General features: G+C 49.1%; 1 protein-coding gene across 5 annotated transcripts in view; it reads right to left on the reverse strand.

The window, feature by feature from the left end:
- MROH1 (maestro heat like repeat family member 1) overlaps window positions 1–18,188 on the reverse strand; it is a 2,054,050-nt gene that overhangs the window by 1,761,198 nt on the left and 274,664 nt on the right. For 4 of the 5 annotated variants that reach the window (XM_078686516.1, XM_078686513.1, XM_078686514.1 and 1 more), the window contains exon 4: window positions 4,174–4,305. In XM_078686516.1, the coding sequence (XP_078542642.1) occupies window positions 4,174–4,305 (132 nt within the window). Of the gene's footprint in view, window positions 1–4,173; window positions 4,306–4,605; window positions 4,625–18,188 lie in introns of those variants that run through there. The other variant, XM_078686517.1, reaches the window with a different exon arrangement.

Below are 18,188 nucleotides of genomic sequence, written 5' to 3' on the forward strand. Positions count from 1 at the left end.
GTGAGGGTGTGTGAGGGTGGGGGGTGTAAGGGTGAGGGAGGGTGAGGGGGTGTGTGGGGGGGTGTGGGGGTATGTGAGGGTGAGGGTATGTGAGGGTGAGGGGGTGTGAGGTTGAGGGGGAGGGGGTGTGAGGTTGAGGGGGAGGGGGTGTGAGGTTGAGGGGGAGGGGGTGTGAGGTTGAGGGGGAGGGGGTGTGAGGGTGAGGGTGTGTGAGAGTGGGGTGTGTGAGGGTGTGAGTGTGGGTGTGTGAGGGTGTGTGTGTGGGTGAGTGAGGGGGTGTGAGGGTGAGGGGGGTGAGGGTGAGTGAGTGTGTGTGTGTGAAGGTGAGAGAGGGGGTGTGAGGGTAAGGGTGAGGGGGTGTGAGGGTCATAGAAAAATCTCCACTGCAGCATTGTACATATCAATTAATAATAGTGCCTGGCAATGGTCATCCTACACCCATGATGGAGAAGGAAATGGAGCATCCAGTATGTAGAAGAAAATCGAGCGGAAACCAGAGAAAGAAAGTGACTGGCTCTCCTTGGAAAGAATGAACGCGGGAGATGAGGCGAATACGTCACAATGTTAGAAGACATAAAACCACCCAGTCACAAGTCAAGGGTTGCACTGTTGCGCCAATATTCCAGAATGCACACGAAACACTGCCACCAATATTCCACACAGCGACAGCTCATAGCCGCCTGGCATAGATATCAAATTTAAAAGTCTGTTGTCTCTGCGAGGTCACTAGTGGTACAAGCTGCACACTTACTAGCGCATCGCTTTACAGAGGACCGATGCCGGTACTCTTCAAAGCGCTGCCATTTTACTGAGGCTTACCACATCATAGCACCGGGGGCCCATGTAGTGAAGTTCTCCCTCTCCACTCACCGCGCACTACCAGCCGCGCAGTTAGTACAGCAGCCAGAGCGGGCACGCACTGCCTGTAGAAGTTTACTGCAGTGACCGTTGCTAACACAGCACTCCCGGTTCTTAACTGCCGAGCAGATCCCGGGTCGCCGCCATGTTGCGCTGCATCATAGCCTCCGGCAATGTCCACACTGACAAGTTCGCAGCCTCCTCCGCTCCAACTTCGTGCCTGGGTGCGCACACTTCAAACGCCTTTTCTTCCGACGTACATTGCTGTCAGGATCCGCCAATTTAGCATCTGCAAACACTATTTTGCCGATTATTGTGCCTGACCAGTAGAGCTGTCCTAGCATGCAAAACGAAGCACTTTTAGTTCAATTAACTGCCAGGAAGGTTATCCCCGACGTTTGATGACAGGGAGCAGCAGGAGGTGTCTTGAACCCTGCTCCGGGGCTGCCCGGGGAGCAGGTCGCCTGCCCTCGGGGTCGCGCGCGCTCCCTCAGCCTGTGTGAAGTTTAAGAACAATACCACACCCATAACTGTGCAAACACTTCTTACATACATAGGAAATAGCAAATATACACAGCACATACACAGGCTGCGTTAGAGGCCAACACCAGAGTACCTGAAACTGGAGCAGACCAGGCCCTCCAGCAAAACTAACCCTAAACATGTATCACACTCCACTGAGAACAGCAATGGACAGCCAGAGCGAGGCGTGGAACGCAAAACTAACTTTAAACATGCCGCACGCTCCACTAAGAACAGCAGGGGACAGCGAGAGCGAGGCGTGGCACGCAAAAGGAAACCTGAATATGCCACACACGCCACTTAGAACAGCGAGAGCGAGGCCTGACACGCAAATCGGATTTCCGGGCGGTAGAAAGGAGAGGCGTGAAACGCACGAACTGCCTGGAAGGGACGGAGAACAACGGAGCGGGCTGTGGAGTCTGGACACAGGGAAGAAAGACGAGAGCTTGAGCTGGAGGTGAGAGGGACGGAGGGGGATACAGGGAGGAAGGACGAGAGCTTGAGCCGGAGGTGAGAGGGACGGAGGGGGATACAGGGAGGAAGGACGAGAGCTTGAGCCAGAGGTGAGAGGGACGGAGGGGGATACAGGCAATTGTGCAGGTATCAAGAGCAAACAAAATACAAGAGGTAGCAAATGGTACATTACAAGAGGAAAACAAGAGCACGCCTCAAGCTCGACAGCGAACGCCCAGGCTCCACAGCGAAAGCGAAACTGACACAGCAAGCAGCCAGCAGCGCGCTCCCGCGGTCAAAACTGAGACTGGAAAAGCGCGCGTCCGACTCGTGTCTACATTCCCAGAAACGGCTGCACGTCTAGGCTCGACCTAAAAAGTGGGGGTAACCATGAAAGCAGATCCTACATTCCTACAATATCGTAGGCCAGATGTATAATTCTTGGTGGGCAAGGATCAGTTGGAGAACCGGATTTCGGACTTGAGAAGTTTAAAGACTTGATCGTATGTGGTAGGCGAGAAGGTGGTTAGAGTTGCTGAGTTGATTTTTGACAATCCCGAAAGGAGTGACTAGCTGATTTCCCCCACTTGCGATCGCTGAAAGAGCTGCACATTTCAGCAGACCGACCTCTGATGTTTTGGTTCATGACGAAAGCATCATAAATGTCACCTACTATTTCTTGAAAGAAAGATGCTACAGCGTTGCAGATGTTCTGACCAATAGTCACGTTATATTTCTCTGGTAGCTTGCTTATTTCTGAACAGTGGCAAATAGTTCTTTCAAACTTTTAGCTGCAGGTTTTATTTTATCTGTGTAGTAGCTGATTTTCGCATTATAGATCAGCTCTTTATTTTCTGCAATAATTTTTCTAGAACTTTCTTTTTTGGTGTTGGCATAGTTCTGCCTCCAGTGCCGGTCCTGTGGGCGACAACACAGTTTTGCAAGCATGAGCTCATCCAACAACCAGGGTTTAGATGGGGTAGCTCTGCTTGTCCTGCCAATTTTTGAACATACAGAACCAATCCAGGCCCGATTGTCCGCTATGACAGTATGTGGATCACTAGTGATCTCAGATCTGCGGTTTGTTAGCGAGGCATTAACTTCAGTGGCACCAATAATATGCCAAAGGCAACACTTGTGCTATCCACTGGTGTACTCAATTTAAAGGATGAGTTAGGTAATGAAAGATTAAACATGACGGCAGAGTGGTCAGACCAGAGCAATTGGAGTGAACCAATACGTTGTAGATAGAGGTGGTCTGTAAAAAAGACATTGAGCAGATGCCCTGCCTTGTGGGTAGGGCCCACAATGAACTGTGAAACCTAAACTGGTCATTGAGTCCAAGAAATCACATGTGTCTTTGTCCAGTAAATTATCCAAATGAAAATTGAAATCACTAAGTAATCTTGGAAGTTGACCTTGGATTTCAAGAGTTGGCTAAAGGTTTGTGTGAAGCTAGCTGTAGGGCCCGCAGGGCCATAAATGAGAAGACTGTTAAAGGAGTATCTGTGGTGAAATTCAATTTTTAAAGGTAACGTTTCACAGTCAAACTTGTGTGGGATATCCAAGAACATTGCCCTCAGATGGCCGTGGTAGACTATAGCTAAGCCTCTGCCCTTCTCCTCCTGGCCTTTCCTGGCAATGGTAAAACCAGGAAAAACCGGGATTGCGCTGACTAGGTCTGGACCAGACGAGGCATCAGCCCATGTCTCTGTGACAAAGGCTATATCTAGTACATGCGCTTCTAAAAATTCAGCAAACTCATATTTATGTTTTACGAGTAACTGAGCATTGATTAGTGTACAGTGCCAGGTTAGTGACTTATCTTCTATTATAGAAGCATGGGGCCCAAAAGGCTCCATTGTTCTCACTTTTATGTTTGTCAGAGAGAGGTTGCACAACTCGACACTTCTGCGGAGCCTCGTCCTTAATGTGGCTCAGCAATGGGTCGGTACAGCGTCTGCTTCGGAAATTCAGCTCAAGAAGTTTGTTCTTTGAAAAACGGATCATTATCCCGGGTTCTGGAATGGAACCAGCAGGGGGCTGGTGCTGAGCGCTTGCCTTTTATTCTGAATGGGAAATTAGAACTGATGCTAGGGTCGTACAGCTGTTTGACTATGCACAGGTTCTGGGTTTACTAAATATGGTGCCACGTTTAGGCTCTGGGGCCTTGGAATTATACACAATAAAATGAGATGGTAGAAAGACTGCAAGAGCAGCCTCAGAAATAGGCATGATGGCTAAGCACAATAGAAACTGGAATATGTGTTACAGAGTTTACAAGACCCAAAGACAGACATGAAAATGTATAATGAGAATAATTCCAAATGACATTCTTACCTTAGACTTTGTCATTTCACTAGATGCCAGAAGGATAACCGCCTTTGCTGTGTTGATCTCAAGGTCTGCAAGATTATTTTTCACCACCATCTCCAGGGCCCTTAAAATGACAATCCGGTGCAAGTGGCCCAGCTGTACAGAACAAACAATGATATGCATGATCATGTGAGCAACATAAAGGCAATATGTACAGCAGAGAATAACTGCATCTAGACATAGAAGTGCCTAAAACATCTTCAGGGAGCACTGCTGACTGTACTGTCATGGAGGTAAAGTCCAAAGTACAGGGCGATGTCCCACTCATTATAAAGCATCATTACTGTTCTTTGTCTCATTCTTAGCACAGTAAAGAGGTTAACAAGTTAGCACATGTAACATTTGCAGTGCACTTCAAAACCATTCTTTCAAAGTGCTAAAATAGGACAGACTCACCTCCTATGTGCCTGCACAGGATAAGATGACAGGCAAAACTGGACGCACAGCAAGCACCACCCACAGAGCAAGAACAGTGGACTGACAGGCCAGGATGAGGACTCTTACGTTATGAGAAACCAGTGATAGATGTTAGCAGGGCACAAGTCCTAAAAAAAGAAGTGGGGGGACTCTCCAAGTTAGGCGTGGTCACAGGAAGTGACATCACGACAGGAAGTGACATCACGACAGGAAGTGACATCACGACAGGAAGTGACATCACGACAGGTGTGAGCAGGACAAATGCAAGTCAGGGAGATCTGTTGAATAGGATGGCTCCCAAGATACTGTAGCTGTAGTGTAAATAAAAGATTCCACATTAGGCAACTGTCAGCATTTTCATAGTTGAAGGAATGGTGGCATCCTGCTGTCACCATCATTCATTCCTTAGAAACGATTCTGAGGCATTCCATAGATGTCCATCAATCTTGAGCACCCAAATGTTTATATTTGAAGAGGTTAAAGCGCTTTTGGATGTTGGCGACACAGCAGTTTGCCTTTAATGAATGCATGGAGACCTTTCAAAAGTGATAATTTTTAACCCTAAACTTAGAAACATCCATGCTTCCTTGCCCTAACAACAATTCCACAAGGGAACTAAGAGGAAAGTCAATTGGAAAGGCCATGTATGATGTGCAGAGGAGCATTGGTCAAGAGAAAAGAAAAAGATACAGTTCCTCAAGCTTTGTTACGCGCTTGTAAAGGATGCTTATGTGTAAGGCTCCCAGTTTTTACAGATAAATACAGACAGAAAACAATGTGTTTACGGTCTACATTTATTTGTAAAAGTGGATAAATACAGAAAATTGTCGTACTTTTAAGTGACTCTCTGTGCTGTCTTTCATAAATTATAGGCCAACAGTTGGACAGCATGTAAATAAAAAAACAGGAGGACATTTCTTTAAATAAAGGCATATATCAACATACATTTATGGTATAATGCTAGTATTTACAGTGGATGTATTGTTATGTAATATTTGCCAGCTTAATAGCTAAAACTCGCCAAACAGCAAAGTATGAATGCTCGCCTATCAGATAAATAAATATGGAAATGTACAGTTTGACAACCTCATTTATATGCAAAGCACAAAATAAAAATGGATAAATACAGATAAAATGGGCACAGGAAAATACAGCCATCGTTGATCTGAAAAATCATTGAGAAAGCAGTGTGCACCAACTCCAAAACCAGAATTATCTCTTCCAGGACGACCACACTGGTGCCACAATATTGCTAGTGAGAATCTCCTGATTACCAACAAGGACAAAGCCAACCCCCTGGCCCAAAGTAACCCCTCTACAGCCTTTGTCACGGTTAACAACTAAACAATAATCTGCCCAGTGGGGAGGCTCTTGCACTTCTCAATGGTTCACTTTCCAAGGCACCATCACCAACATTCCTGTGTTTCCTTGTCGCATAACTTAGCCTTGCCGCATAATTTGGTCACCATCGCATAATTTCAGTTGCTCTCTCACATTGCTTCTGTTGAAGTTTACTTTGATACTACTGTAGAAACCCCAACCCCCCCCCCCCCCTGCCCCCCGTAACAGCACTGCTCCCGCTGGACACTGCATAGCACTGGAGCAAACATACCAACAAGGGGCGCTATATCTGAGGCAAGAGCCCTGTATCTTCAAGGGGCCCACACAGATAGCTGTCGACCCCTTTAGAAATATCGCCTCTGTGAGCATCAAGGTGATGAGTGAATTATTTTAAAATTAACATGCGTTTTGAGATTTTCTTTGTTTACAGACTAAGCTGCATTTAAATGCTCATATTTTTACAAACAAGGGAATGGACCCTTGTATGGCCAAATGTACACACTATGGGGAGAAGCTGGTGTTACGCCCTGGTTCTGCCCACGATCACATACTTTGGTCAAACGGAATAGCTGGAATTATGGCTCTGGCCCCCTGCATTCTAAACCACGCCACCCCATCACCTATAAAATTAAATGGGATAGAGGACTTTCCCCCCCAACACTACTTCTAGCTGAATAGAGGGCCGCATATGCGACGGCAGAAATAACAATCCTGCTGCATTGTTACTCTAAAACACGTCTGATACTTTTCACAATATTTTTTTTTCTTTTTCTGAAAGCGGAGTTTATTTTCTGGGTGTTAAAGATGTAAAATTAAAAATGTAATTCTTGGAAATACTCGACCTTTGGTGGCGATGTCGAAATAGATGCAGTACTGCTCCTTTTATTGTCTGGCGAGGCACACATTAAATCAGTTAGCAGATGGCTGTGGCAAAAGAATAAGGAACATGGATGTGATCACGTTTTAGTTTCGGAAGGTCACCTGCGAGACTTGTCAACAGTGATCGCTAATTTTTCTGAAACTGCTTTCTCACTGAGAGCACATCCCCCTCCGCCCTCCCCCTCCCCCGTTTGACTTCCAGGTACCCGCTAATCTTTTCTCATTAGGGGATGATGGGCCATGTGGGGCATGGTGACCTGCGGCAGTCCGAGAAGATTCAGCCAGACACCCGGAAATGCATTCTTTGTGGACTTTGTGCGCGCTCCTATTTGGGAAGGGTAGACGGCGTTTTGATTGAGCAGGGTGGACGGCGTCCACCCTGGAAAACCCTGGAAAATAAGTGGGGGGATGCCGTCCACCCGCGTGGTACCCCGACTTGTGCCCTGGATGTTAGCAAGGAACCTCATTTCTTTCAAAGGCGCTTCTGACACGTTATGCGATGGGGCTACACAACAGCTTTCAAAGCAATGCAAGGAAAAGGCTGAGGGCGATGGGCAATGATCAGTTAGATGTAAAGAGTGGAATACTCATTGCGGACTGGTATTTACCCGCAGGTATTTGAGGGAAGAACTCACTATTACACATGCAAGTGCATGCAGGTACTGGAAAAGACAGCAGGCTTCGTAAGAATGCTTTTGCGCAGGACCAAGATTTGTTGGAACTAGCGTGAGGTGCAGAGGTGGGGTTCCGCCATTAAAATTTTGGACATATTCGTAGGAATGCTCTCAAGCTTTGTGGACAAATAAATGGCGGCCATCTTTGAAGGGAGCTCCTTAACACATAAAAAAATCGTTAAGTGTTCATACTATGTATTGTACGGTTAACAGGTCTTTGATAACCGACAGATAACTCTATAAGTAGGCAAGACCCAAAAAAGGAGTTCGATCATAAAATGTACCATAAATAATTCTGTTACTGGCAGAAATCTATGAGACGGATTTGGAAAAAAAAGTATAAGACCGGCTAATCAAATGATTGTGGAAGCATAAAAAGCATGGTGAAAAAATTATGTATTTGAAATGATAACTATGGCACACTTGTTTTGTGCCCAACTGCGTGTATTTGGTTTTCTGACTTATTATGGCCCAGGAATCACGTTAATCAGATATTTGCATGGACTCCAGGCCTGGCCCCCATTTGGACAGGCCCTGTGATCCAGATGGGCTCATCAAGTGTGCTATTTTTCATACAGACGCTACTATGCCTCTTTTAAAGTGATGCATCTAAAGTGGTGTGGTAGCACATCGTGTTTTTAGATTAGCGTGAGCAGACATTTTTATCTGAGACTCTGGAGTGAGGTGCTGTCTGCCCCCACCAACTGTGCAACATCCGCAAGAGTAGAACGCTGAAGAGTGATCTGGGCTGACACAGACAGAGGAGTAATCCCCCCTATGGGTCAGGCACTAATATCGGAAGGCAGACATTTCCTTTACAGAGCAGGGTAAATGAAGAGATGAGAAACTAAAGGCCTAAAACTTTGGTTCGCGTGTGACAGTAGATTTTGATGCAATTTTGACAAAGAAACAGGCAACCTTATAACAGGTTGGAGGTATGCACACAAACAGTACAGATGTTACAATAAGCAATAATTGAAATACAGGTACATAAGCAGGTAGGTTCCCAATCAGCATCTCCGTTCAGCAGTTGGGTTCGTGTTATCACAGTCTGAGTCTGAGATCAGTGTTCCAACTTGTAGGGGCGGTAACCGTCAGTCAAATTCCTTCCACTGTAATTAATAAAATCACAGATACATCTACAACCAGCAGTAGACATTCAGACAGTCTCCGTGTGTTCCAACATACATGTCATGTATGGCCCCCAGATGTCTCGTGGTATTGATGCCCCTGGAAGCCCCTCAGCATAACAGATGAGTTGATCACGGCAGTATGCCAGATCCTGCAGCCATTGTTTCGATGTAGGTACCTGCCTCCCTCCCCAACATAATGCTATTCTACGTTTGGCCAGCTGCAAGGAGAGCACCACCAGTTTGCACACCCCCACTGGTATCTTAGATACTATACCCAGCAGACATATCTTAGGGTCACATCCAATCGAAGCACCCGTCATAGCAGACAAGACCTCAGTCACAGTTGTCCAAAATGCTAATATACCAGAGCAGTTCCAGGCCAAATGCGCGAAGTCTGCGCCTTCCATACCACAGCGCACACAACAGTCAGAGTCTCTCAAACCATATCTATGTAACTGTGCTGGGGTATAGTACAGTTGATGGAGATATTTATAGTGTATAAGTTTAAAGTTGCCATTCACAGCAACTCCTCCAGTGATCGCACAGCATTCTTCCCACTCATTGTCCGTCAGCGGCTGCTCCAGACTGCCATCCCACCTGTCCCTGGAGCGCGACCCGGCGGCCCCTTCATCCATTTGTGATGTCTAATACAATCGGGAGACTAGCTACGTTCTATTATTGGCCGTATAAAGCAATTGCAAAGCCTCCAATGTCATCGGCTCCGCAGGAAATGTTGAGTATAGGGTGCGCATTGCAGCTCGAAGCCTGGTGTATATGAACGTAGCCATGGCCGTATTACCCCCTTTCTCTAAGAAAGCCCGTAATGTGATGAATGTCCCATCTACAAAGGCATCTCCCATAACGTGCAGACCGGCATTATGCAGTATCTGGAGAGCCCCGACCTCATTCGTTACGGAGATAGCGGAATGATGCAGTAGGGGCATAGCAGGGGCATACAACGGTAGTCGTCCTGCTCTCTTCCCCATCTCAGACCATGCTCTCGCTGTGCATTGTACTGTATCTACCTCGTTCTTTTCATGCACTCAGTGTGCATTTACAATCATAGCTTTAAGGGGCACCGGGTGAATCGCTCCAGCCTCAACCGCCACATGCGGCGTCGACTGCCAATAAGCCGCAAAATGTGCCTGAGCACATAGATAATATAAGTGCATATCTGGAACTGCAAACCCGCCAAGTGCATAGGGCTTTGTCATCGTATCCCAGCTTATTCGAGGTTTCTTACCACCCCATGTCAGTGTGATTAGAAAGGAACGTATTGTGTCAAATAGTTGCCCCTTCAAGACAATAGGAACGTCAACAAATAAATACAAAAACTTAGGGAGCAGCACCACCATCTTAATCAGTGCAACTCTATCCGCCATTGACAGAGGCAGACATATCCATCTGGACACCTGGTCTTCCAGTTTAGATACTGCCACACCGTAGTTAGCTCTAATAACTTCTTGAGGGTCTTGATGTACCCAAATACCAAGATAGCGGACAGGGTCTGTTGCCCACTCCAACGGGAAGTTCAGCTCAAACCTCACAGTGCTACTGGTGAGTGGTAGTATTATAGACTTAGTCCAGTTGATGGCTAATCCCGAGAACCATTCGAAGCGCACATATTCCCGAATTACGCCCTCCAAATATTGCTCCGGCTCTCTGACATACAAGACCATATCGTCAGCGTACATCGAGATAGCCAGCGGCCTTTGGTAGAATCTAAGGGCCGAGTCTGCATGCCTCTGTCTTAACACACACGCCAACGGCTCCAGCACAAGAGCAAATAATAGGGGCGATAGCGGACACCCCTGCCGGGTGCCCCGCTGAATAGGAAAAACCCCGGAGACATGCCCGTTTACGCGCACCCGAACCACTGGATCAGTATACAGCAACTTTATCCAGTCCGTGAAAAAAAAAAAAGGCACCCCCATCCGGTGGAGCACTGCAAACATGTATTTCCAAGCAATTGAATCAAACGCCTTGGCTGCGTCCAGCAAGACCGCGGCAGCCGGCAAGTCCGGTTTGAGTAAATGGCGCACCGCAAACAGCGCTCTCAGATTATGAGCCGTGGAGCGTGTGGGAATAAACCCTGACTGGTCCGGGAGGACCATAACGTTCAACAATAGTCGCAGTCGTGTCGATAGGACCTTGGCAAGTATCTTTACGTCTGTGTTCATAAGCGACAGCGGTCGGTAGGACTCGCATTTGTCCGGCGGTTTACCTGGTTTGTGCAGTGCAACTATTAAAGCCTCTCTGAGTGTTGCGGGCAGCCTCCGCTGCTCAAACGCCTCATCGTACATAGTCAGGAGATGCGGCAGCAGTTGGTCCACATATTCCTTATAAAACTCAGAGGGAAGACCATCAGTGCCCGCAGCCTGCCCATTAGGCAGCGCAGTAATGGCATCTCTAATCTCAGTTTCTGTCAGATTATGCATCAGAAAGTCCTGCTGTCCCTTCGACAGCCATACCAACGCCACATCGTCCAGATAGTGCTCTATCTCTTCCTCACTGGCAGTATGTTTATGACTGTACATTGCTTTATAGTATTGAACAAATTGATCTAATATATCGGTAGTATCTGTGACAGTCGTATTTTCCTCTGTGAGCTCCTGCACTCCACAGAATTTAGCTCATGGTTCTGTGATCCTTTCTGCTAGACCCCGCCCAGGGCGGCCGCCCTCACCATAGTATCGAGCTCTACGGCGTTTCGACAAATACCTCCCCTCCTGTTCCGCTAGGTCATTATATTCGTCCACCTTTAATCGTATATCAGCGAGGGTGGATGCTGCCGACTCCTGCTCATACTTTCGTTCTAAGCCCATCAGCTCCCTCCCCAACCTACTCATAGAGTCTCGTAACGACTTAAGCACTCCTGCCTGCAAGCCTATGCACGCGCCTCGTACAGTCACCTTGAACGCCTCCCAGACGGTACACACATCAGCCACAGATCCAACATTCAATGTAAAATAATTTTCTATAGCATCTCGTATACCCTCTCGGAACACCAAATCAAGTAGAGCCGTAGGTCGCAGTTTCCATGTAAATGGGGCCGGAGTGTGCGCCGGAAGCACCATATCAATCATTACAGGCGCGTGGTCCGACAATGTGCGGGGCAAATGCACAGCGTTTACCACCCACGCATTCACATCAAGTGTCGCCAGCCAATGATCCTGGCGAGACCATGTGTCGTGCGCAGACGTTTAACACGTCCCCTCTTTCACACCAGGATGACGCAATCGCCACACATCCACCAGCCCTAAGTCAGTCATACCATCCCACACCGCCTGCACCGCCTTTTTGATGTGGGCAGTGCTGCGCACCTTCCTATCAATCTCTTGATCCAAGACCACGTTTAGATCGCCCCCGCATATAACAGCAGATATTGGTAGCAGAAAGACCTTGCTCCATAGTATTGTATAAAATTCAGGGTCATTTACATTCGGCCCGTACACATTTACCATTGTGATCAGAGTTCCACATAATTTCCCCTGCAGTATAATGTACCTGCCTTCCTTATCTATGTCCTCATACGTACTCACAAAGGGGACATCCTTCTTTATTAGTATCATGACCCCCCCTAGCATATGAAGAGTAAGTGGAAGCAAGGCGTGTCCCTGCCCAATGCCCAGCCACTGATGTAGCAGTGTGCGCTGTGAGATGCGTTTCCTGCAGGAAGGCTATCTGTACGTTATGGCGATTCATATATGCCAGGACCTGCCTGGTTTTCTTCGGATTGTTCAAACCCCATACATTCCATGTAAGCCAAGTGATGTTACCTACCATACCCATGAAGATCAAAGATTAATACCCTGTAGCGGATAGTTGAGTAGCATACCTCCAAATTCCGTTGCCAAAACTGGTAAACCCGTAGTCCAAAATAGTACTCATGAATTCTCACCATGTAAATGGGAGCAAGGAACAACGAACCCTCCTCACCCAGACCCGACCCCTTCCACCCGCCACCCACTTCAGCTACCCCAACCTGCCAAAGCCATCCCAACATCCCACCAAGCAACCCTCCCCACCCACCATAATCTACAGTTTGGGTTCACCCATACGTGGGGGCGTAGATGCACATTCCTCCCGCAGAACGAGAGGTGACCAAGCAACTATATTATATCATCCCTATACTTCAGTAATAGCAGTGATACCTGACCTCTACCGGCAGGGTAACCATGAGGGCCCTAAATACCACTGAAGTCCGAGCACTAGCTCCTAGCCAACATAAGCGCACATTACAGTGTACGAATAAGGCAAATCCACATTGCAATCAGATAGTTGTCACAACAATAGGAAAACAAAGAACAACTTTGCCGAAAATGTATCAAAGTCAAAGGCACCATAATAGTGGAATATTCCCATCCCTCCCACAGTCGCAATGGCAAGATACAGTTTCTACCCTCAGTAGGTTAATGCAAGCAACAAGTGTGTAGAAAGCGTTCTCACACGTCCCAGACATCCCATCTAGCTCTCCTCTTCTTCGCGCTCTTCCTCCTCCAGTCTGTCAGTCGAATCCCTCTTTTTGCGCTTCAGTCTCTTAGCGTAGTCCATTGCCGCTTTTGGGGAGGTGAAGATTTTGTTGTCCGCAGCCGCTCCAACCCGAAGATGGGCCGGGTACAGCATAGCGTAAGGGACCTCCTCCTTTTACAAAAACTGCTTTACATTGGCAAACTCCTTCCGAGCAGCCTGAACATTGACTGTAAAGTCTGGAAAGAACGCAAGTTTGTTCCCTTGATGCTCAAACGTACCCTTCTCCCTAGCTATGCGCAGAATAGCGTCCCTGTCCCTATAGTTCAGTATTCGCGCTATTATAGGACGCTGTGGCACCCCAGGCACTGGTCTGGCAGCCAATGAGCGATGAGCACGTTCGACTATAAACATGTGGGACAGCTGTTCCGTGCCAAACACATCCGTAATGAGCCGCTCCATATATACTTCCATTCTGCCCACATTCGTGGATTCAGGCAGTCCCGTAACACGGATGTTGTTGCGCCGGGACAGGGCTTCCAAATCCTCATTTTTGGCCTGAATAATGGAGAGCACCCTCTCCATATTTAGTGCTTTGTCGGAGACCGTTGTCAATCCATCCTCTGTGGCGGAAACCCTTTGCTTCACCTCCCCCATACGCGCACTTTGCTTCTCGAGCTGGGTAGGCATATGATCAAGTCTATGATTGACCGCTGCCATGGTGCCCTCTATTGACTGCAGGGTCCGCTGCATGGCCACCAATGTGGCCTCCAGAGTGGGCGAGCCTACTGACGCTCCTGCCACCTCCGAGTCCACGACCACCTCCTGTGAGGGTTTGGTCACTCGCCGTGACTCAAAGGTGAGCTTTGATTGATTTCTATCCGGGCGCCCCATGATTTAGTGTCTATCACAGCTTAATAGTAGAGGAACGACCCCAAATACTGACAACGGCCTAGGACCGCACTTAGCAGCTCTGCGCAGGTAAATTCACTTTTGTCTGTGCCAGGCACTTGAGAATCGTGGCAAGGAGACAGGTAGCTTTGTAGGTATCCCCTCCGCTTGCTCAACAATGTCAGCAGTTCACTAAGCACCTCTGTGTGGTCAAAGTGACTATCTCTCGTGGCGGCGCCTTTGAGAATGCCCTCCAGTATAGTCAGTGTCCATTCACACGACTTCTCTGCTATTCACCACACACCCCGAATGGATCTGCAGATGTAGCACAAAGCAATCCAAGCACCGGCCTACAAGGCCTTGTCACAGCAATGAAGCCTGCAGCTCGAGTAGTGCTTCCTCTCTAAATATTGATGCTTCTCCTCCTCTAATTAAGGCCGAGGCTTTTGCGGCCCACATCCGGGGGTAGGCAGCAGGCCTTCTCACACTCCCAGGCCCCCACTCACCCGCTCTGCTGCCAACCGCTCCCCCCCCACGCCAACCACGGCCAGCAGAGAGCAGCCCGGCACCCGCACCGGTACCTCCTTCTCGGGCCCGGCCAGCACCGAGCTCCTACCCCACTCACCGCACCGGCATTCAGGGGATCGCAGGGCCAGCAGCCGCAAATTAAGGGAGACCCGCGGGGCCGATACCGCCGCAGCAGGCCAGCGGAACACTCTTCAGGCGCCCGGTTACCGCCGCCATTTCCAGTCACCGCCGCTCCCAGAGCCTCCGAGTCAGCGTCGTGTCCTACTGCAGCGCACCGCAGGAGCCGCCCGGACTGAGCGTCCCACAGTGCACCCGTCCGGATCCGATCTGTGGCACAATACAGCGCAGGACCCCCAAGGCAGGTTAGCTGTCAGCGCCGCTGTGTTGCATCATGCAATCCGCCATGTTGCGCGCGTCTCGCGACCAGAGCCTCGCCACCTCACAGGTCTGCTCACGGCACTCCAGGACTCCGCAAATTCGATATTGCAGCTCCGTGGATCCCTAGATAGGTTTGCCCTCCGTTAGAGAGTTAAAACATTGCAGGATTTAACGGATATTGGGCGGATGAGGGCTCGGTCTGGCAGAGCCTCACAGAGGTGCAGCCATTTGCCTGGCGCCCTCTAGCACCCCCCCCCCCCCAGGAAAGTATCACACTTCTGTCTTGGAAGCGTTTATCATAATGTACTGGGGACCATTCATTGACAAAGTACGCCAAGACAGTCAGAGATGCCTGGCTGCGGAGTGAAGGCGCTTTGTGAGCACAGAGATGCTGTAAGAAACTAAAAGAGGAGATGTAGGAGAGTGGGGTCTGCAATCCTATGGTCACCCCAGATTTGTGCTTTTTGCTTCACTGGTTTACGGCTTTCCCTGGCTGTGGGCCTGCTAATCAGACCCACAGCCTAGCTGTTCTCTCTCTAAATTGACAACCATGTACTTTAGGTGCATTTACCAATTGGTACTGGGCCACCTTATCAGTCCCTGTACAAGTGTACCTTAGGTATCCAGGGCATAGGTGTACCCAGGGCCTACCAGGGGCTGAAGCATGTATTATGCCGCCCCTGGCTGGCCATCTAAAACTGACAACTGGCTGCACGACAGCTGGGGCAAGGTGGTGTAATAACCCTTTGCTGTAGATATAGTATACCTATATCTAACCCTAAAATGGACACATATCCTCCTATCAGTCACTCCTATGGCAGGCCTTAACAATCCTGGAGGCAGAGTGCTTGGAAATTATGTGAGATGGTGCTCTGGCATGAGCAGTGCCCGTCAGCAGCTTGCGGAACCAAGTCCTAATAGCTGTTCCATGATAACGCTATACCATATACTCTTAAGTGCATTTTCAACCTCGCGGTTAAATGCTAACTCTGGTATAACATTATCAAAACATGTCGAGTAAGGTGTCATACGAATTGGAATACTACCCCCTCACCAATTCTGGCGACGGGGGTAGCATTGCACCCTTCTAGAGGGACACGACATGTATGTATGTATGGGAGAGGTGTGGCGCCGCGGCCAGGGCGACTGACGCTGGAATCTGGGGACCACGGTTCGATCCCCGGCTCCGGCGGCAGGGTAGCCCAGCACCATGTGACTCTGGGCAATAGCTCGCTTAATCTTCCCGACGGCCCCCAGCGCCTAGAGACCCTTACGGGTGATTGTGCGCTTTACAAATGTGGACTTTACTTACTAACTGTGAACCCCGGTTAAAGTTAACTCGAGCTTTGGCATCACAAAATGGATGCTGCCACCACAGACACAAGTCTGACCTACTGCTGCTGGGAGTCCTTCCAGCGAGGGCGGCTTGGACAAAGGGTTTCCTGCCTTGGGAGGTGCTAGCACCACCCCAGACAGGATTTTGTGTATTGGGTAGGGTAGGCTTGAAAGGAATGAGACATGCCTGGGGCACACAAGGTGCCCTGTGCATACACCGGTTCAAACCAGTTGCTGGGGCACTCCAGCCCCAGCTCTGGCGGGAAACCGGACAAAGGATAGGGGGTGTAACCACCCCCCTTCCTGGTCCCACCCAGGGGAGGGACCTAGTCAGTAGTGCAGCCCCCTTTAGCAGGATAAAGGTAGGAGCTGGTCCCATTCCAAATCGGAATATCCTGAACAACTTTGTAAGAAGAAACTCTGGACTTCGACGTTCTGCTCCACAGAAGACTGAAGAATCTCCCTTGTGGGCAAGGAGTGCCCACCCTGCATCCGCAGGCACCATCAAGCGTCCAGCGGCTTCCCTTTGTCATCTTCCTTCCAGGATCCAGACTTCAGAGCCCGACGAGACCCGGATTCCCAGACCTCTCCGACCTCAACTCACATCTGCAGCAAAGCTGAGACCCGTGGGTGCGACGAGACACGTGGGACCGGCCATCTCGGAAGAAACTGCACTTCGCTTCCAGCACGACTCCCGAGGTAAACTCGACCAAGTGCTTTGGGGACTGAGAAGCCCCAGCCCCGAGCAGCCCCTGCACCGAAGATCAGCCCTCCAGCATCCACAAGATCTGCGTGGGGCCCTTCTGCTTGTTTGCTGCTCGACGCGTTGTCTGGTCACTTACCGGCTGGCTAGTGGCCTCCTAGACGACGAACCTTTGAATCTTTGCTGCTGGTCTGGTTGCTCCAGACTGGCCCTTGCTCCCTTCCAAAAGAGGGGCACCCCGGACTCTCCTAGTCCGCACCAGACGCTTTCTCCACTCACCTTGTGGGTTGCCTTTGCCAAGGCCTGTTGACACCGATTCCGGATCCAACACCGCCGACAGCGAGAGCCTGCGTGGGACAGCTCGTGCCTCCATCCTGGTCGTCGAAGACACCTCCTGGTCCACGTGGCTGCAGAGTCAAGAGTCCACTCTTCACCTGATCGCGACGACGACATCTGGTTCCTTCCTGGTTCCACTCCAGTCACTGGCTAGTGACTGTGAACATTGTCCCCTCTGCTTTCAGGTCTCCTTCACCGATCCACCCGTGGATCGCACCGGACATCTTCCTCCTGGTCGCCTGCAGCATCTTTTCTTTCAGGCTCCGTTGACTTCAACGCGAGAACCCGACGCACTTTGACACCTATGCACCCGCAGCCCGTGGGTGAGGTAACGAGAGCATTTCGGTGCTCAAGGGTAGTTTAACTGTCCTAATGTTCAGTTCCACAGTCGTTTTAGTCCTAACTAGTCAGGATTGTCCGTACTTACCGTTTACTTGAACTGTACTGTCCATAGACATTGTTACGCATCCCGCGTGTGAGTTCACACTCTGCACACGCGTCCCGTGGGCCTCCTATTACTTACTTAAGGTGAAGATAGCGTAGTCCTAGCGAACCTCCAGCCTCTGGACAGCTCCATTCTTTTTATCGACTCTCACATTCCACTTACTTAGTATATGGTTTGTCGTGCCTCTAAGGCACCTGTGTACATTTGTGCAACTTGTCGTATTTTTCTTAAGAGCTTGTCATGTGATTAGCCCTCTGACCTCATAAAGAGTTCAGAGGTGTTTGTTATTAATAAATATACTGTTTATTTTCATAACAACCTGTGTGGTGTCCTTTCATCTGGTATTCAAGGGGTTATATTGTGGTAAAACAGCTGGCTTCACATGCCAAAAGAGTTTAGCCTAAGACTGCTTTGTCCATGCTACCATTAGGATAGCTGGTCTATAAGGT

The sequence above is a fragment of the Lissotriton helveticus genome, chromosome 4_1, assembly GCF_964261635.1.
Source record: "Lissotriton helveticus chromosome 4_1, aLisHel1.1, whole genome shotgun sequence".
Taxonomy (NCBI): Eukaryota; Metazoa; Chordata; class Amphibia; order Caudata; family Salamandridae; genus Lissotriton; species Lissotriton helveticus.